We start from the raw sequence: 21,775 nt of genomic DNA, 5'->3' as shown, positions 1-21,775 counted from the left end.
AATTCGATATGCCAAAGATGATCAAATGAAGATTGTTGCCTTCCTTTTATAGATTTCGTGGAGCCATTTTCCCTCCTTCATGGGTCCCTCACTAATCCTTCGATTTTCCCTCTCATGCATTTCGAACCATTGGCTTAGGGAGTGCCTATTACCTTGTGTGGGTGGCCCCCACATGCTACTAACAAAACCAAAATAACTTACTTCTAACTCCTTAGTCTTCTAATAAAAATCGAATGGGCCCCATCTCCTCCAAAATTGGCCCCAAAATGTAGAAATTAATCATTTCCAAAATAATTTTGGAAGGGACATTACAGTCCTCCCCTCCCAAATGTTGCTTGTCCCCAAGCAACATCAATACTAGATGCTCAAGTATATGCCCTCCCTCCCAAATAGCATCCTCATCCAGCAAGATCTTCCAATGCGCCAAGTATTCTTTGATTATCCCGCTTCTAAGCTTTCTTTCCCTTGTCTCCAAGATGGCTTCTAGATACAGAACTAGATGCCCCTCATCATAAAGTGGAGGCAACTCCACAGCTGCTGTAACTTGTTGCCCCAACACCCTCTTGAGGCATGAAACATGGAAAATATTGTGGATCTTGCTCCCAGGCGGTAGCTCCAACTCATAAGCTACCTCTCCAACCCTCATGATCACCTTGTAGGGCCCATAAAATCATGGTTGCAGCTTTTTGGCCCTCTTCTATTTCAGAGTGGACTGTCGATACGGTTGCAATCGAAGGTACACCAAGTCCCCCTCCTCAAAATGCCTCTCAACCCGATGCTTGTCAACATATATCTTCTGCTGATTCTGAGTTGTCTGCAAATTATCCTTAAGAGCCTTGAGGATGTCTTGGCTCTCTAGGATCCAATCTTTGGCCTTTGGGGCCCGACTGTCTCCAAAAACGATGTCAGCAAAAGATAAAGCATCATAACCATATAGAGCACAGAAAGGAGTCATACCAATGGACATATGATGTGTGGTGTTGTAACAGTACTCTCCCAAGTGTAGCCATCGAATCCATGCCCTTTGCTGCCCTGTCACATAGTTACTGAGATAACCCTCTAGCCATTTATTTACCTTCTCTGTCTAGTCCTTTGTCTGTGGATTGTAACTGGTGCTCGGGGTGAGCTCTGTGCCCACTAGCCTGAAAAGCTCCTTCTAGAACCCCCCATAAATCGGTTGTCTTGGTCACTAACTATAGTCTTAGGGAGTCCATGCAGGCGGAAGACCTCCCTAAAGAACAACTCTACCACTTGAGAAGCTAAATATCGTGTCGGAATGGCAAAGAAATGTGTGAACTGTTGATTTGTGGTAGCATTGGATGTGCTCTAGCCATGAAAATTGGTGGAAAGGCTAAGGCACATAAGATCCCCAAGACCCAGAAATCGTTTGGGGAAATTCCACCCGATTGGATAGATATTAAAATAATTAATATTTTTAATGGGGTTCCTAAGTCTAAACATACGAAAATTAAAATATTAATGGGTATTAATATAAAACTGGGTGAGAATGTTCTAAATGACATGGATCAAGCCAAATCTAATCTTAGTCGTTGATTAGGGACTTAATCTCGGTCATTGAAGACTCAACAGAAAAAGTATAAGAGGAGGCTTGAGGGTCAGTTGGAGACACACCAAATTGATTAGTCAGTTCGATTTTCTGGAGCGGGGTTTTGCTGAGAGAATCGAGCTAGTGATCTGTTGCAGCGAGGGGCAGTTCGGCACAAGGCCGAGAATACATAGCAGAGAGGTAGAGATAGTGCTAGAGAGACAGCGCAGAGCCTAGGAGGTTGATGCAGAGGCAGCTAGGACATACACTGAGGCTGAGGAGGCCAGCCTGGGTGACGCAGAGGGCTATAGGGCTGACGCAGAGGCATCAATAGCTACGCAAAGGCTAGCAGAGCTGACGCGGGGCCAAGAGGCAGCGCTGGGTGATTTTCGTGGGGCAGACTGAGTGCTGGTGAGCTGAGAGGGTGATGCAATCCCTAGCAGAGTGATGCAAAGCAGTGGAGAAGCTTGGAGAAGCTTTCGCTGTCCAGCTAAGGAGCTGTCATAGTTGTTGTGGGATTGATCATCCGATGACTGATCAGCTGAAATATCTGTCTCCAAGGAGAGGTACTTCTGCCAAGGGCATTCTTTGTTGGGTGAGCCATTTCTGGCACCCTAGTTGTATTCAAAAACTACATAATAATAAAACCCTCATATCTGCTGCACTGGTTTTCCTGCATTGGGTTTTTCCGAGGACGATTGTCCAAAAATAACGGTGTCCCTTGTGTGTTTGTCTCAGTTATTTTAGTTGTTGATCTGTATATGTGTTAAGGCTGCATTTGTGTTTATTTTCGGTATTTATATTTATAAATAACTTGTTAATGAAAAGAACAAGTAGGAGAAAATAAACCAGATAATGCAGTAGGGATTTCTGACATGTCAGACTTAGAAATTTCAACATGGTATCAGAGCATTGTAGATCACAGGAGGACTGAAGGCACCAATAGTAATCTGAAGAATTTGTAGCAGTAGCAACTGTCCCGAGAGACAACGTTGTTCCAGAGCAGAAGCAACAGAGAAGAAGTGACGCAGAGGGCCTGCATCATCGTTTTGAATCAAGAAGAGGGCCAACACAGAGGCAAAGAGGGGCAGATCATACCTACGCAGTGCCCAATCATCTTTCTCAACCAGGAAAGATCGACGTTGTGGCCAGGAGGAGCAGATTCTGTCATTGTCGGGATTGCACAGAGATTGAAAGTCTCAGTTTCTTCAGTTGTCGGGGCTTGGGGAGTTGTGGCATATTGTGATTGAGAAGCTGGTGGGGTGCTAGTTCTGTTAGAATAGAACAATACCTAAGGAGACAAAACCAAGGTAGAGGGAGTCGCTACCTTGATGGATTTCTAGCCAAGAAATCCAGATCCGAGTTGCAGTTGTAAGGAGGATTGGAGAGGAGCGGTTCGACAGCTGGCCAGAGGATTTCCAAGAGGGAAATCAAAACTTAGAGGGAGATTTCTAGGAGGGAAGTCGAATCTCAGAGGGAGTCTAGAAGAGGAGCTGAAATGGCAGTGAACAAACTGAGGGATCAGGACAGGTTGGACGGGGCTTCCAACTTTGTCATCTGGAAGGCCAGGATCCTGGCAGTCTTGGATCAACATCGCATCAAGGACTTTGCCTTGAGAACCATGGCTATCCTGGTCGACCCAGCTGAGAATGAGAAGTATGAGGATGCAATGGTGAGGGCGAAGTGCATGATCCTAGATGGGGTCAAAGATCATGTCATACCACATATTGCTGAAAAGAACACAACAAAGGAGATGTGGGATACTTTGACGACCTTGTATCAGGGCACTTCCGTGCAACGGAAGATGCTATTAGAGAATCAACTGCAGTCATATTAGATGCAAAAGGGAGAGCAGATAGATCCATTCCTTCTCAGATTGCAGGAGATTCGTGACCAGCTTACTTTCGTGGGGTCTACACCGGAACTAGAATTTATGGTCAAGACTGCCCTGAATGCAGTCTTCGAGGAGTGGGATACATTTGTACAAAGTATTTGGGTAGGGCTACTCTTCCAGGTTGGGAGGAGATGTGGGCAGCTCTTCACCAAGAAGAGATCAGGAGGTTGACCAAGGTGGGGAGTAGTGGCAAGGGAAGTCGAATCAAGAAAGAGGAGGAGGAGGATGCGGCTCTAGCATCTGCAAGACAAGAAGGGAAGAGGAAGAAGAAGGATATCTCCAAGGTGAAGTGCTTCCATTGTGGGGAGCTAGGACATTATGCATCCCAGTGTCCCAAGAAGAAACACAAGGGAGAGGCTTCCAATTCTAAGGCAGCTCCAGCTAAGGTGGAGAAAGAGGTCAAGACTAATGACAACTGTGCCATGAGTGCTCATGCACCTCTAGAGAAGAGGTCGGGAGACATCGAGTTGTAGTCAAAAGGACTACATACTAGGGGCAGGATCCTTGAGGTACCCAAACTCTTGGACCATATCCGACTACGGGAGCCACGGGAGCCCTTAACGACAGTAGTAGAATGATAGGGGTCGAGTGGAGCAAAGAGTAGTGGAGCAACAAGCAGGGCTTGGGTGTTGAAATCTAAGGCAACGCTGTAGAGGTTGCAACAGTGCGAGAGGCACAGAGCTGTATGTAGCAGTGCAGTGGCAACAGAGGGAGCAAAGAATAGCAGCAGAGGCAACTTCAGTTTCATAAGGCTTCCAGACTGACTGGGATGTCAATATTTGGGAGAAGTCAATTACCTACTTCTCGGTAATTGAGTTGCAGTGTAGCAATTAGCAGTGGTAGTGTTAAGGGCAGCATGGGTAGCATATTGAGAGGGAGCTGCAGTACAGATTTGGTAGTGATAGTGGCAGTGTCATGGGCAATAGTACAGGGAGCAACAATGCAGATGATATGAGGCAACAGGCCAAGCATCAACACAGGTACTAGTGCGGAGGATTAGTGTGATGTTTCCATGGTGAAGCATTACTAGAGCACATTCCTCGCTAAGAGGGAGTGTTGATTTGTGGTAGCATCAGATGTGATCTAGCCATGAAAATTGGTGGAGAGGCTAAGGCACATAAGATCTCCAAGACCCAGAAATCATTTGGGGAAATTCCACCCAATTGGAGAGATATTAAAATAATTAATATTTTTAATGGGGTTCCTAAGTCTAAACTTAGGAAAATTAAAATATTAATGGGTATTAATATAAAACTGGGTGAGAATGTTCTAAATGACATGGATCAGTCCAAATCTAATCTTATCCGTTGATTAGGGACTTAATCTCAGCCGTTGAAGACTCAACAAAAAAAGTATAAGAGGAGGCTTGAGGGTCAATTAGAGACACACCAAATTGATTAGTTAGTTCGATTTTCTGGAGCGGGGTTTTGCTGAGAGAATCGAGTTAGTGATTTGTTGCAGCGAGGGGCAGTTCGACACGAGGCCGAGAATACATAGCAAAGAGGCAGAGATAGTGCCAGAGATACAATACAGAGGCTAGGGAGGCTGACGCAAAGGAAGTTGGGACTTACACAGAGGCTGAGGAGGCTAGCATGGGTGATGCGGAGGGCCAGAGGGTTGACGCAAAGAGCCAAGGGGTTGACACAGAGAGCCAAGGGGTTGACGCAGAGGCATCAGTAGCTGCGCAAAGGCTAGCAGAGCTAACACAAGGCCAAGAGGCAGCGCTGGGTGATTTTCATGGGGCAAACTAAGTGCTGGTGAGCTGAGAGGGTGACACAGTCCCTAGTAGAGTGACATAGGGTAGTGGAGAAGCTTGAAGCATATTTCGCTATCCAGCTAAGGAGCTGTCGTAGTTGCTGTGGGATCGATCATCCGATGACTGATCAACCGGAATATCTGTCTCCGAGGAGAGGTACTTCTGCCGAGGGCATTCTCTGTTGGGTGAGCCATTTCTGGCACCCTAGTTGTATTCAGAAATTGCATAATAATAAAACCCTCATATCTGTTGCACCGATTTTCCCGCATTGGGTTTTTCCGGGGACGATTGTCCAAAAATAACGGTGTCCCTTGTGTGTTTGTCTCAGTTATTTAGTTGTTGATCTGTATATGTGTCAAGGCTGCATTTGTGTTTATTTTCGGTATTTATATTTATAAATAACTTGTTAATGAAAAGAACAAGAGAGAGAAAATAAACCAGATAATGCAGTAGGGATTTCTGACGTGTCAGACTTAGAAATTTCAATATGAACTTGGTCAGTCGGTCAACCACCACAAAAATGCAATCCTTCCCCTGCACCGAGGGAAGCCCCGTGATGAAGTCCATAGAGATACTCTCCCATTTTTCCTCAAGAATGGGGAGAGGCTACAACAATCCGGCCAGAACGGTCAACTCCCCCTTGTTCCTCTAACAAGCCTCACACTCCTACACATATCTCAATACATCCCCTTGAGGCCCTTCCAGGTGAACAACTCTCTCACTGCCATGTAGGTCTTCTTGAATCCCTGGTGCCTAGACAAAGGGGAATCATGAGTTGCATGAAGGATACGCTCCCTCAACTGTGACCCTGAAACCAAAAATATGCCCCCCTTGTAGTATATAACCTCATCCATCACCCTGTAGCTCTCATTTGTATAACTGCCCTCCAAGATGTCACATGCCTGGCAATCCTTGGAGTACTCCACTAATAGTTGTGCCTTCCAGTCATGGCAGATGCTCATGAGTGAAAGTCCTGCAGGTCTCCTAGATAGTGCATCAACTACCACATTGTGCTTCCCCCGCACATACTCGATATCAAAATCATAGGCCTGCACCTTGCTGACCCATCTCTGTTGTCTATCGTTGAGGCCCTGTTGCCCCATGAAGTGGTGAAGACTGTTGTGGTCTGTCTTAACCCAAAATCGGTTACCCACCAAGTATTGTCGAAACTTGGCCAATGCATGTATTATGGCCAACATCTCCTTGTTGTATATGGAATATGACCTCTCATGAGGTAGGAGCTTCCGACTCTCGAAAGCAATGGGGTGCCCATCTTGGGACAAGACTGCCCCGATCCCCTCACCCGATGCATTGCACTCAATGTGAAGGGCTACGTGAAGTCCAGGAGTGCTAATACTGGGCAACAACTCATCACCTCCTAGAGGCGATCGAATTTTGTCTGAGTTCCATCTGCCCATGCAAAAGTCCCTTTCTTAGTCAGATCATTGATGGGTGCTGTCAACTATGAGAAGCCCTTAATGAACTTCCAGCAATAAGTAAAAATGCCCAAGAACCCTCTCAGGGCTGTCACATCCCTAGGCACTGGCCAATCCTGAATGGCCCTGATCTTCTCCTCGTGCACCTTGACCCCATCTACGCCTATGATGTGTCCCAAGTAGAGCATCTTCGTCAACCCAAACTCGCACTTGGACATCTTGGCATAGAACTGCTGCTCCTCCAAGATACGTAACACTGCCTCTAGATGTTGCAAGTGCTCCTCCCACGTCCTGCTGTAGATCAAGATATCATCAAAGAATACCAACACAAATCTCCTCAGTTGACCTTTGAACACATGGTTCATGCATGACTGAAAGGTAGCAGGTGCATTGGTCAACCCAAAGGGCATGACCAAGAACTCGAAATGCCCATAATGACATCTAAAAGTTGTCTTCGGGATATCCTGCTCCCTCACCCGAATTTGATGATACCTAGATTGCAAATCTATCTTAGAGAAGTATTTGGCTCCTCTAAGCTCATCCATCAACTCATCAATACACGGAATGGGATACTGGTTCTTCAATGTCTTCTTGTTGAGTGCCTTGTAGTCAATGCACATGCGTAGAGTCCCATCCTTCTTCTTCACCAGGACGACAGAAGAAGCGAATGGACTAGAACTCAGTCTGATGTGACCCAACGCCAATATATCCTTGATGGCTCTCTCAATCTCATCCTTATAGGCTTTGGGATGCCTATAGAGTGTAGTAATGACTGCCTACACACCAGGCTCCAACTCTATAGTGTGCTCAAACCCCCTATCAGGTGGTTGCCCTGGTGGTATATCTCCAAAAACTACCAGATATCTGTCCAGTATAGCCTATATGTCTAGATGTGGTGGCTTGGCCCGTCCCCCAGCCTCTGAAATCCTCAGCTCTACTGCCCATGCTATGTCCCCATGCCTCAAATCGACCTCCATCCTGTGGGCCGAAACTGTCTGTGGAGGATATGAATGCATGCCCCGAAGAACCACTAGTTTACCATCCAGCCCGATAAACTCCATCTCTAGTTTCCTCCAGTCAGTGGTAACTCAGCCAAGGGAATACAACCACTGGACACCCATCACCACATTGGTGTCTGGTACGTCCACCACGAAGAAATGGTTTGTCATCAAATAGTTCCCCATGGTCACTGTCAAAGTGGGAACATATCGAGTGCACTGCATAGTTTTGTCTCCTGGTACCAGAACTGAAAACCCCTCAAACTCTGCAGTGGTGATGCCTCTCCTCTGGACCATCTGAGCATCAATAAAATTGTGGGTGGCCCCACTGTCTACTAAGACTGAGACACGTTGCCCCTGCATTGTGCCTCTGATCCTCATGGTCAAAAATTTGGGAACCCCACACAAAGAGGCTAGGACTCCCCCGGATGGTGCAAAAGATGCTCCCCCATGTGGTGGTGGTGGTCCCCTCTCTGCTGGACCCTCGCTGTCTCCCCCACCAAACTCCAACTCCACCTCATCCTCCTGATCGTTGTCCGAGAAGACCTCGATATAATGGGCCTTGCCCATTGTGCACCGATGGCCCGGTGCCCATGGATCCCGACATGTAAAACACAACATCCTCCTCCTGAGGTCTCTCCTAGTCTCATCGTCTAGTTGCCCTTGCCCTTGGGTTGCTCTCTGTGTTGGGGGTGCTCTAGTGTCACTCCCCTTCTGAGGGTAGGGTGTGCATGGTGGAAAGGGTGCTCGGGTCTTGGGGATGGTCCCCTGCAAATCTCTTGTACAAGTCACGACCTCCAATAGAGTAGAGGGTCTGCGTGACTTTACTAGTCCACGCACTGGCTCCGTCGGCCCCTCTACAAATGTGTATACTCGCCTAGCATCTGACAAATCCGGTACCATGACTGAGACCCTCAGGAACTCCGAAATATACTGCTCTGGATGTCCTGTCTACCTGAGTTGGGTCAACTCCCTGAAGTGAGCCTTCAGATCCCTCCAATCAAAACACTCCACTACTCTCTGTGTGAAATCCTCATAAGAGGTCACGCTGGCATGCCCTAGAGTGGACAAGCCATGAAACCACTAGTCGTGTGCCTCCCCCTCCAAATGCAAAGTGGCCATTTTAATGGCCTCTACCTCTGTCATCCTGTCGAGCCAGAAATAGGTGTCCAGCTTCTCCACCCAAGCACGTGTTGTGCACTTGGTAGTGCCATCGTATGTGGGGAAGTACATCTTCCCAATGGTGCACTGCAACTCATAGTTCTGCGTGCCATGGCCTCCATAGCTCCTCCCCTTCTCATTCTGCTTGAGCTGGCAAAAATCTCTGAAAGATAGTGCTTCTCTAAAGTCTGCTCCCATGGACTGCCACTCCCTGAAATGCTCCCCCATAGGCGATTGATCATCAACTCCTCCTGGTTCACCCAGTGCCAAAGGTAGGAAAGAAGGTAGCGTGGCTCTAGTTGGCCCACTAGAGGATGGTGGTTGCGCAGTAGGTGAAGGGTGGTCAAACTGTTGAGAGGCTCCCGAAGTCTCTCCAAATAGAAAATCCCAGTGAGTGCTTCGCTCTCGATTCTGCATTTTGATCTCATCTAACATCTCCTTCTGCCCCTTTGCCAAATCACTCAGGGCCTTCAAGAGACTGTCAAAGGCAACCTCCTCTCTGCTCTTGGGCTCCCCCATGTCTTCTGCTATCATCACCTTCCCACGGTCCTCCGTGTCTGGAGTGATCTCTAGCTCCCTCTCCCTGCTCCGGACCTTTGCCTCCTGTAGGTAATATTTTGCCTGTCCTCCTCACTCATAGGAAAGTCCCCCACGATTGAGCCAAGATCTGAGCTCTGATACCACTGTAATGTTCCAAAATAGGAAAAACAGTGATATGCAAGCAAATAACAATTTTTCACCACAGAAATTTCAAAACAATTAGAACACACCCATAACAATCAGAAATATGGAAGCAACTAAGCCATTTTATTATAAACTGGTGCAAGAGTACAAAATATGGAAGGAATGCACTTGGGCTTGCCTCAAAGGCAAGCAGAGCAAAGCCCAGGTGAAGCAATGACAATCCGGAGCTACAATCAACTGACCAACTGCTACATTGCACAGTCCCCAACAATTTTGCACTGTCTGCTGCAAAGATATGGCTGAAAACCCCACCTCCGGTGCTCAGAAAATTCTGCAAAATTATTTATAGGCTCCTCAGGCAAAACCCACAAAAACCTAGAAATGGTTTGGCTTGATTTTGACCTTCCAAAATCGACCCCCAAAAATCCCTATGCCCTCCAAAACTGCTAAAGCACACTACCTGTCAATACACTAGCAAAATCCTCCTCAAACACTCCAGAAAAGTAGCAATCACCTCCACTAACACTTCCCTTATTTCTCCCAACAAGGAACAACTCCAATGGTTGAGTCTCCACTACCCACGTGTGCCCAATCTCTTCCTTCTGCGTTGGCCCCAGGAAGTGCGAAATCCCCACTTAAGAAAGCTCTTTCCTCCAGCCCAAAAACTCACCCAAATGGCAGCAAATCACTAGAGCTTCTTTCCTGGAATTTCTCCTGACAATAGCTCCCTTGAAGAATGCACAAGATCTCAACTCGGTTTCTCCCACTGCGTCCTCCAGAAATACGCACCACCTAGAGACACTGAATACAAATGCTGGAAACCACACTGAAAATCACCTCCGGAAGATTATGGATGAACCTCTCTAGGGTGGCACTCGAAGTCCCCGAAGAAAGGGTGAGTTCTCCGCTTGGAAAACTCGTGCTAAACAACAAGTGACCCGGCTAAGCAACTCGAGCAACTAAGAAGAAATTCGATATGCCAAAGATGATCAAATGAAGAGTGTTGCCTTCCTTTTATAGATTTCGTGGAGCCTTTTTCCCTCCTTTTTCCCTCCTTCGTGGGTCCCTCACTAAGCCTTCGATTTTCCCTCTCATGCATTTCGAACCATTGGCTTAGGGAGTGTGTATTTCCTTGTGTGGGTGGCCCCCACATGCTACTAACAAAACCAAAATAACTTACTTCTAACTCCTAAGTCTTCTAATAAAAATCGAATGGGCCCCATCTCCTCCAAAATTGGCCCCAAAATGTAGAAATTAATCATGTTCCAAAATAATTTAGGAAGGGACATTACAGTTAGACATGGTAGTGGTTGGTTCCCGTTGGATCTACAAGATCAAGCATGCTGCAAATGGCAACATATAAAGATCAATTTGGCTGCAGTATGTTTCCACAGATCAACAAATTGCAGATATGTTTACGAAGGCCTTGAGTAAGGAAAATTTGTCTTCTTCAGTGATAAGTTGGGAGTAGTGGATAGAACCTTCCTTGCTAAGAGGGATTGTTAGTTTTTGTAGCTCAGATAGGTGTTCTCGTCTCAGATGGTGTCTATGTGACTAAAGAACACAAGAGGATTAATTATCTCCAATACCCAGAAAAAGTTTCCAAGTGAAATTTGTTGAAATTCTGATGCTCTATGCTGAAACAATTACTTATTCCAAAAACTTCTTTCTATTGCAATATTACATAAGCAATTGTAGATAGGACATAAACCAAATACACAACAGAAAACAGCCAAGAATAAAATGAGACAGAGAATTTAGGTCCAATGACCAAGGAAAAACCCAACCAAATTCTTCTCCTATTAGATATTGATTGTTCAGCAGAGGTATAGAGTACAATGAGAGATCAAGATAGTGAGTAAGTTCACCCAAATCTAAACAAGTTGTAGCATGAAGATCATTGGTAGCAGCAACAGATGCAAACACTAAATCAACCTTCCCTTCAACTGAATCAACACTGAAACACTGAAGCACTGAATCAACCTTGGCTCACCAAGTTCTTCTCTTACTCTCCAAGTCTCTCTCTCTCACAATCTTCTTTAAGTCTCTCCAACTCTCTCTCTCTCAAGTTCAAATTCTTCTTTCACAATGCACAAGTAATAGTAGTCAAGTGAGAAGACATGAGACATGTATATAGGAGGAGCAACAAATTCTTGTCAATCGGGATAAATTTTGAGACAAATTGATTTTGCTATGAGACTTCTAGAAAAGTTATTTTTAAAATTCAATATGTTCTTAGCCATCGATTAGATTTAGATCGTGGCCATTAATTGGTCAATGAGAGATTATAAGAGGAGATCGATGGGACCTTTGGAGATTATTTTCGATGTAGTGACAACAAGAGCATAGTGACAGCGTGGGAGACACCAGTAGGGTTCAACAGGAAAGATTGAGGAGAGAATTTCTAGATAAATTCTTCACATTGATTCTAGTTTTCCAAGAGAAAAAAGGACGCAGAATTATTTTGTAGAAGAAAGGTTGATACAGGTTATGCAAGTAGACAGTTTATCCAGTGCGAATAGCTAGAGGCTCTTTTCAGTTGCCAGTTGTCAGTACAGTTCCCTGGAAACAGTGCGAGTTGGTTTATAGAGTTGTTGGAGGCAGTATTTTCTCACAAGTTTGTATTTTCCAGATAGCTAGTGCAAGTTGCAGGAGGAAGTGTGAATTACCTAGGAGAAGCAGAGTTTGTTTGTAGAGGGAAATTTTTGATTTCATAGTTCAATTTGGTTAATGGAAGTGGAGAAAATAAATTTTCCATAAGTTTTTTGTTACATGCCAAACAGTTGATGCAATGTTGCACAAAGAGGGGACATTTTTTGGAAGTGAAGTGTCGAAAGCGTCATTTTCCAATAATCTAGAAACTAAGGCGTCTCAGAAGCATCTACTATATATATATTTAAAAAAACATCCAAAATACCAAATTAGTTGCAGGAGATATGAAAACATGCATATTTGTACATAAATCAAGATAGATATGGCATCCATTGTACATCAATGATTAATTATTCGAGCATCAACCATCTAGAATCTAGATTCTTCTCCTCTTGTCTAGCCTTTGCCTCTACCTCAATTGTCTAGGGATATTAGTCAAGCTTGCCCAATTTTGATCAAACTACCTAATCCAAGCCTTAAAATATGGTAGAAAAAGCTTAACATGCTTGATCACTGATTTTGACTTGATTGAAAGGTAATTTTTTTCTAAGGATATGACAAAAGAGTTCAACAATTAACACCACCAACACTAGGGTACATATGGGGCTTGGTGCTCTTGATTAAATGCCAATCACATACCCTCATACATGATATAATCTAATGAAATGCCACAATCACATTGATCCTGATATCCTGAAAACTGTTAAGTCTCTTGAATTTTGAATAGGATATGAAATTCTATTTTCTCCATATGAAGTCTGATCAAGCTGGAAACACTCTCAAACATCTTAAGTCATTTCATGGTAATGTTAAAAATTTAAGTAAAAGGATGAAAATGAAAGATAAAAAAGAATGCCACTTTTACTTTAAGAATTAACATTACCATGAGGGAGCATCTAGGAAGTATCTAAGGAGCATCAAGGGAGCATCTTGGGAGTGATCGGGAAGCCCCAACCCAACTTAAGTCAAAGAAAAAATAAAATAAAAATTTAAAACCCCGCAGAACTGCCCATCTCCCTCCAAATCCATTGGCGATCCGCGCGGATCCATGCCTGAACCTCCACGAATATGCAATGGATCATTTTCCAGATCTGCGAATCAGGAACGTGGAACTGCAGATCAAGCTTGTGCTGTTTCAAATTTCCAGAAATCGCCTCAAAAATGGCGGATCCGATTTTTGGATTCGCGGTTCCGTTGTAGGATCATCCAAGGATTTGTACGGGACACGATTTTGGGCTTGGATCCTTGGGGGGGGAGGATCATGCAACACTGAGTTGATGTAATCCTTGATTTGCTAAAGAATAATAAATAAACCCTCATCTGCAGAATTAGTTCTCCCTTCGTGTTTTTTCCAAGGACAATTTGTCCAAAAATACTAGAGTCAAATTTTATCTATGTGTTATTTTTCAGTTCCTATGATTATTTATTTGTGAAATTGCAGTTGTGTTATTTTCAATATTCTTGTGAATTAACTTTCTAGATGACAAATAATTTGCAAAGATAGAAGATTTATAACCAATAACTGCAATAGAATTTTCACAGCAAGGACTAGGCACTTGCCTTGGCTACATGGTACATCGTTTCAGGCTTTCAGCATCTAGAGATGTAGCGAGAGGGGTACAACCATGTGGAGGCTCCTCAAAGCCCAATGTCCATCTCATGAGAGGAATGTTGGGGCTACAAGGTCATATTTGCTCTCAACAATGGGCAAAACGCCCTTTGAGTGGTGTTAGATAAGTTTCAAGTCTTTTTTCAATGGATATTTGTTGCATGAGTAATGAACCACTTGAATCATACCCTCAAGATCAAGTGAAATCAATATTATCAGGGACAAAAGCCATTAAAGTATCATGGTGGACCATATTGGCTGTTAGGGGCACAAAAATAGTCAAACAAACATTGCCTTCCAATGTCTTCCTAACTCAAGATTTGTAAGCAAGTTACCACATTTTCATTGGGGATGATTAGACCTTCAACACTATTAGGTGCTCCCAGACCCCAAGGGGCAAGACATTTCACAAGTAGACCCATCATTCCATATGTGCATGTGATAATGATGGTGATGGAGTGTGAAAGACTTCAAGGAAGATGGTCATAGCCATGGTACCAACTAGAGTTTGTCCAACATCTTTGAGTATTATAATCAAAAGAGGAAGCAATTGTGGAGGCATGAGTTACCCCTTTCTTTGCCCTGATTTTTCCACCCCTCTGGTGCACCTTTTTAAGTTAATAATTTATCTTTCTTTTTGCATAACTTAAGATACCAAGTTTGCTTTATGCTTTTCCAATACCCCTTGAAGATGAAGCATTTTCTCGCTGATTAGGGTTGGGACATTCAAGAGTACCTTTATGATAGACCATATATGTTAAGGAACTAGGTGATGGCTAATGAGGGGGTAGAGTTCATGCTAGGATTTTGCCCACGTGCTTACTATGTCCCAAACATTTTTTGAATTTTTCTTTTCTTTAATTGTGGTTTCATATGATTTTATCATTCTTTCAGCTGCATCAATCCCTTAGGGAAAATTTCCAGGCCCTAACTCAGAGATAAGGATATAAGTTGCCAGTCTCAATGACAAATGACAATCAATGCAAGGAATGGATGTGGATAATAAGGGAAATATGGAATGTGGTAAGTATGGATTGCCTTGGGCATGCTACTTTAGAGCGTCCTATTAGTGCCCCTCCTGAAGGACCTTAGGTGAGGTCACATTGGACTACAAGCAAAGAATAACTGCCCAAGTTAAGCATGGGAACAAGGGTACAATCAAGAGTGGTCAATCTTCCAGCTTGCCTGTGATCCATATTAGTATGCCCCAAAACATTAAATGAAAGCACATGATTACAAAAATGATTAGTGCATCTTCCAATAGATGACCCACCTTCCTTCAAGAAGCATGGCAGATTGGAGAGAGCATTGACTGGAGTATAATTGGAGAGCTCTGATGGAAAGCTATCTGTGGGCCTTCATAGGGCTGCTGTCTGGCTGGCTGACAAATGAGGAGAACAATTTTCTTCTATCCCATTTCTGGTGGTTAACAGTCTTCAATGATATGGTTTATAACTTTATATTACTGTGAATGATACCACATTCTATTTCTCCTATGTTTTCTGCTCCTTGCGCTGATAATTTGTTTTTGCTTTTGCTTCAGAATCTAGTCATGATGTATCCATCCCAACCAATGTGATTAGGATTTCACTCATAGGGACAACACACTATAACAGCCAGTTCTCTTGTTCTTAGCGTGCCCTATTGTGTTGGACCAAAGTTAACAACATTCATATTGAATTTATTCATCCTTCCTCTTACATTTTGGCAGTCCCTTTCTACTCATATTTAGTTTCAATTTATGAAACGATGTGGTTGGTTATTCTCGTATGATCTATATGACTTATATGTAGTCAGATAATACATATACCCTTTTCATACATTGACATCAATATTTAAATTTCTCATGTCTTTTTGGTTCTCTAGTTTGGAATTCGTAACATCCACTGAAGATGGTAATATTTTGTCCAACAAAACCTTTGTAGAATTTGTCTATTCAAACTCACACAGTTGGTCTATGTAGGACGTGGGAGTCAAAGGAGCAGCTCTGCTTGCTGGAAAGTGGCTTGGTTGGCACAGTACATTTTCTCCTAGTGGTTAGTAATGCCTTTTCTTTGGTGTTTCAATCTTCTTTCTTGGATAGTTGGAATAATTATTGCCATGAGTGGCACATAAACTTTCCCTATGGTTATTTCCCATCTTTTGAATGATTCATCATTTTTATTTCTTTTACCTAGAGTGGAAAATCATTTATGCTGCATTCTTGGGATACATATTCCACTTTAACCTATATTGTATGAAATGCATGTACAAAAAAAGTATTTAAAATACATGCAAGCTTCAAAAATGACAATTTTAAAAATTTTAGGAAATGAAGAAACACATGGTAACAAAAAAGTTTTGTATGTGTTTTTATGCATACTAGAAAAAAATAGTTAAAAAACAAAAATTGTAGCCATCAATCTTTATGTATTTCATCTTTCAAACACCATGAAAATCCATTCATAGCTAAGAGGAAAACAGGATTTGTCTTCATATATAACTTTATAAGACAACTTAGCAAGTAGATTAGGGCCTATCCCATACATAAAAAAAGACATTACATATCAAAATTTATGGCCTGGCCCATATAGATAATATAAAATGACACTGCATGTCAAGATCACCAAGTCCTTCATCATCATACATGTAATAGCCAACAATCTCATTTTTTGACTCTCAAAAATTGTCAATTTTGCAAAACCTGAAGTAGAAGCACATCTTGTAACTACAAAAGTATCTTGTTCATGTAAAGACAATGTAGGATTCTCCAAAACAACTTCCAAATCATTATGTTTAGGATTTGTATCCTGATCCTTTGTAAGCCCTAGCTTGTATTCTTCCTTCTTGTGAGCGATGAGCCATAGATTGGAGTGAATGTAGTGTTAGTTTTTGGTAGCATCGGATGTGCTCTAGCCATGAAAATTGGTGGAGATGCTAAGGCACATGAGTTCTAAAGAACCCAGAAACTGTTTGGTGAAATTCCACCCGAATTGTATTTTATTAAAATAATTGATATTTTTAATGGGGTTCCTAAGTCTAAACTTAGGAAAATTAAAATATTAATGTCATGTCCCTTCCCAAATACATTTGTAACAGATTATCTCTACATAATTTTGCACATTTTTGCCAAGGAAAAGGACCCAGCAGTTTCGACTTAGGGACTTAGGAGAAATTTCAGCTAAATCAAATTGCTAGAGGAGATAAAAATATAGAACAAAGAGAGAACCACCCCTAGAGGGTTTTTATTTGGGGAAACTTCTGGAGCCTCCTAGCAATTCGATCACCCTTCACTGGCAGCACAACCCCCATCAGCTAGTGGGCCAACTCGAGCCACACTGCCCTCTTTCATACCTGTGGCACAAATTGAACTAGCAGGGGGTGAAGACCCCACACAGATGGGAGAACACTTTAGAGAGTGGCAATCTTTGGGTGCGGACTTCATGGAAGCACTCTCTCTCAGAGATTTATGCAAGCTCAAGCATAATGAGAAGAGCAAAGGCTATGGAGGATAGGGCACACAGAGCTATGAGTTGCAGAGGACCATAGGGGGAATGTACTTCCCTACATTCGATGGCACTGCCAAGTGCACTGCTAGGGCTTGGGTTGAGAAGATGGACACCTATTTCCAGCTCAACCGAATGACAGAGCTAGAAGCCATCAAGATGGCCACGCTACACATGGAAGGGGAAGCCCATGAATGGTGGTTTCATGGTTTGGCCACCCTGGGGCATGCCAATGTGACTTCTTATGAGGATTTCACCAGGACAATGGTGGAACGCTTTGACCAAAGGGATCCAGAGGCCCATTTCAGGGAGCTAACCCAACTGTGATAGACAGGCAACCTAGAATTGTATATTTCGAAGTTTCTGTAAGTTTCAGTCATGGTCTCGAACCTACCAGAGGCTCGAAGGGTATATACTTTCATTGACGGCTTGCTTGAGCCCCTATGTGGACTGATGAAGTCATGCAGACCCTCCACGCTGTAGGAGGGAGTAATGTGCACTAGAGATCTATAGGGGGCCATCCCCAAGACCAGGGCGCCTTTTCCTACACGGACCCCTTTTCCATAAAAGGGGCATGACACTAGACCCCCACCTCAGAGAACTACCCAGGGACAGGGGTAGCTAGATGATGAGACACAGAAGGACCTCAGGAGGAGGAAGTTGTGCTTCACTTGCCGGGAGCCCTGGGCACCAGGCCATCGGTGCACTGTTGGCAAAGCACATTATATTGAGGTCTTTTCAGACAGTGACCAGGAGGATGAGTTGGAGCAGGAGTGTGGTGTGGGAGATGGTGAGAGTCGGCAGAGAGGGGACCACCACCACCACCTCCACAAGGAGGGGCATCCTTTGCCCCATCCAGGGGAGTCCTTGCTTCTTTATGTGGGGTCCCCAAATTCTTGACATTGAGGATCAGAGGCACTATACAGGGACAACGGGTGTCGGTCTTAGTTGACAGTGGGGCTACCCACAACTTCATAGATTCCTAGTTGGTTCAGAGGAGGGGCCTCAACATGACTGAGTTTGAGGAATTTTTAGTCCTAGTACCAGGTGACCATACCATGCAGTGCACTCGGTATGTGCCTGCTTTGACAATAGTTATGGGGAACTACTCGATGACGGACCACTTCTTTGTGGTCGATGTGCCAGACACCAACGTGGTGATGGGTGTCCAGTGGTTGTACTCCCTTGGGCGAGTCACTACTGATTGGAAGAAACTGGAGATGGAGTTCACCGGGCCGAATGGAAAATCAATAGTTCTCAGAGGCATGCATTCATATCCACCCCAGACAGTCTCAGCACATAGGATGGAGGCAGATCTGCGACATGGGGACATAGCATGGGCAGTGGAGCTGAGGGTTTCAGAGGTTGGGGGACAGGTCTAGCCACCACCACCAGACATACAGGCCTTGTTGGACAGATACGCAGTGGTGTTTGGGGATATTCCACAAAGGCGCGAGACAAGGGATTTGAGCACACTATTGAGTTGGAGCCGGGTGTGCAGGCGGTGATCACTACCCCTTATAGGAATCCCAAGGCCTATAAGGATGAGATTAAGAGGTCCATCAAGGATTTGTTGGCATTGGGCCATATCAGGCCAAGTTCCAGTCCCTTCGCTTCTTTAGTAGTGCTGGTGAAGAAGAAGGATGGAACCTTACGCATGTGTATTGACTACCGGGCCCTCAACTGGAAGACACTGAAGAACATGTACCCATCCCTAATCTGAATTTAAACAAGAACGCAACAAATTACAGATATAACCATAAATACAAAGATGCAATAGAAATAACATTTCATTTCATTAATATCAAATACTGAAATATGCTTACAAAGAAAATGGAAATAAGACTAGCTCGAGCGATGGTAGCTTATCTCCGAGAAGAGATGTAGTGGCTACATGCCTATGAACTGTGTTACAATGAGGCTCAAGGGCCTTTTTATTATTGAACAATAAGAGCAAACCCTAAACAACCAAAACCCTAACACGAGGAGATGTAACACCAAGAGTTTATGGGCCCCATTGGGGTGAGTTGGACAGCGAACTTCATGGGGTCGCGACTTGGTCATATTATCTCCGTTTGACACACATGATAACCCGTTGCAAAGATATCTTCGAGGACTACGACGGAAAAGACGATTTTAGTCACAAAATCGTTGACTGGTAAATTGCCAAAAAACGTCGTTTAGGGCCTCAAAAAGGCTTCGGAAGTTTAGGACCCGAAAAGCTGCTAAAAATAGTAAACTGTGCTACAATTAAGGAAACTAAAAAACTGAAAGAAACAATGGTGGGGGTCCAAGTGGAACTGGCGGGTGGCCACCAATATCCACCTGGATCATCCCCCCCCCCCCCAGGAAGCAATGGTCCCCATTGCGTTGAGTTCCCCCATGAGATGAGGAAACTTCTGCTGAACTTGGTCCCTAGTGAGCCACTTGCCCTGGTGAAGGAGTTGGCTTGCTTTGACAACTCGATACAGTTGGATCTTCTGCTGGCGAGTGTTCTTGATTTGTATGTCCATGATCCGATCAATTGTGGCTTGCTCCATGCAATCTAGATTTAACTCTGTAGGTGTGAGTTGTTCTACAATGTCTGATGTGTCCAGCAATGGTGGGAAGTATGGTCGAAGGCGGTCCACATTGAACACTGGGTGCAGGCCAAGGAATGGGGGAATGCTGAGCTCAAATGCATTGTCACCCATAGCCTTGGTAATGGTGTAAGGACCATATCGGAGTGGTCTGAGTTTACGATAGGCTCCGGTAAGGCGTTCCTTCTACAAATGCAACCAGACTTTGTCGCCCACCCGAAACTTGTGTGGCACCCAATGTTGATCATGTCGCTGCTTGTACTTGGCATTTGATTTCTCTAGAATGTCATGGACCTGCTGGCAGATATGTTGGATGTGCTCAATGAAGTTGTTTGCCTTATCGGCTTCTGACTGGACATGAGCCGAATCTGCCTGAGTAGCTGCAAATGGTATGGCCACATCAATGGGACATAGTGGCTGGAATCCCAAGCCCACCTGAAAAGGGTTGTGGCCAGTCGAGCTATGGAGAGCCGATTATAGCTATGTTGGACATAGGGAAGGCTCTCATCCGATGTGTGTGGATGCTTTGAGTTGTACATGTGCATAATGTGTACGATCATCCTGTTGACAACCTCTGTCTGGCCATCAGTTTGGGGATGGAAAGTTGTGGACTTAGTGAGCTTGGTGTCCAGTATCAACCAGAGACTGGACCAAAATGTACTGAGAACCTGCTGACCCGATCTAAGATGATAGACTGTGGGATCCCAAAGTGTACCCACACTCGTTCAAAGAAGAGTTTAACAGTGGCTTCCGCTGTGATATTCTTCTTGCAGGCCGCCAAAATGGCCATCTTCGAGAATCTGTCGACGACCACAAAAACACAGTCATTTCCATGCTTAATAGAAGGAAGGCCCGACATGTAATCCATGGAGATGGATTCCCAAGGTCGACTAGGGGTAGGCAACGAAGTATAGAGGCCTTGCTTCTTGATGGTCGGTTTGGCAATGGCGCAGGCAGTGCAGGATTTGATGTACTTCCCGACATCCTGTCAAAGATTCGGCCAGTAGAAATACTTCTGCAGTATTACCACTATTTTCTCGACCCTGAAATGCCCAGCAGCCCGACTGTAGTGCGCTTCCCAAATCATCTTGGCTCACTCGCTTGAAGGAACACAAAGGTGTCTCAGGTGGCATAACAGGGCATCCTGGAGGTGAAAATCTGGAACTTGCTGACCCTCCAAGAGCATCTGGTATGTGTGGTCGAACTCTGGGTTGCTTTTGTAGAGAAGTGGCCAATCAGAAGTCTCGTACCCACAAGAGTTGAGCACGTGGTTAACGCCATGATCGGTGGTCGGCTGAGGCAGTCTGCAACATTATTTGTGCTACCCTTCTTATACTTGATATTCAAATGGAACTGTTGCAGGTATGTGGACCACTTTTGATGGCAATCATTCTGCAACTTCCCTTGCGTCTGTATGAACTGCAGGGGTCGGTGGTCTGTGTGGATGACCGTTTCCTTCCCCAAAATGTAATGCTTCCATTGTTAGCAAGCCTGCATAATGGAATACATCTCTTTGTCATAAGTGGGATACTTCTGGACTGTGTCTGAAAGTGTCTCATTGTGATATGCCATTGGATGCCCCTATTGAGTAAGGATTGCCCCAATAGCATAGTCAGAGGCATTTGTCTCGATCTCAAATGGTTGTTGCAAGTTTGGTAAAGTGAGCACTGGTGCAGAGCAGAGGCGATGTTTCAACTCTATGAATGCCTTATATTGAGATTCAGACCAAAAGAATTTTGATTTCGCTCCTCCCTTGGTGACTTGACTCAAGGGCCAAGTGATATGAGAGAATCCCAACACGAACCTACGTAGAAATTGGCAAGACCCAGAAAGCTACAGAGCTCTGTCAAAGTGGTTGGGGCTGGCCAATCTCGAATGACTTGGATCTTGGCTGGATCCACATGCACCCCTCGTTCATCAATAATGTATCCCAGATACTAAACCTGGGTCATGCCAAAAGTGCATTTTTCCAAAT

General features: G+C 44.3%; 1 protein-coding gene across 3 annotated transcripts in view; it reads left to right on the top strand.

Annotated features, from left to right (window-relative positions):
* The window catches only part of LOC149142720 (uncharacterized), a 517,619-nt gene that overhangs the window by 450,113 nt on the left and 45,731 nt on the right, over positions 1-21,775 (top strand). For 2 of the 3 annotated variants that reach the window (XR_016264192.1, XM_089447323.1), the window contains one exon: positions 15,700-15,772. Coding sequence is in view for 2 of the 3 variants with exons in the window: in XM_089447323.1 (XP_089303449.1) it covers positions 15,700-15,772 (73 nt within the window). In the remaining variant the exon portion in view is untranslated. Of the gene's footprint in view, positions 1-15,686; positions 15,773-21,775 lie in introns of all 3 variants that reach the window. The other variant, XM_089447324.1, reaches the window with a different exon arrangement.

Source organism: Pinus tabuliformis, chromosome X (genome assembly GCF_031772625.1).
Source record: "Pinus tabuliformis cultivar Carrire ecotype Pingquan chromosome X, CPIR1, whole genome shotgun sequence".
Classification (NCBI taxonomy): Eukaryota; Viridiplantae; Streptophyta; class Pinopsida; order Pinales; family Pinaceae; genus Pinus; species Pinus tabuliformis.
Note: the sequence above shows the minus strand (reverse complement) of the source record. Positions and strands in the feature narration are given on the sequence as shown.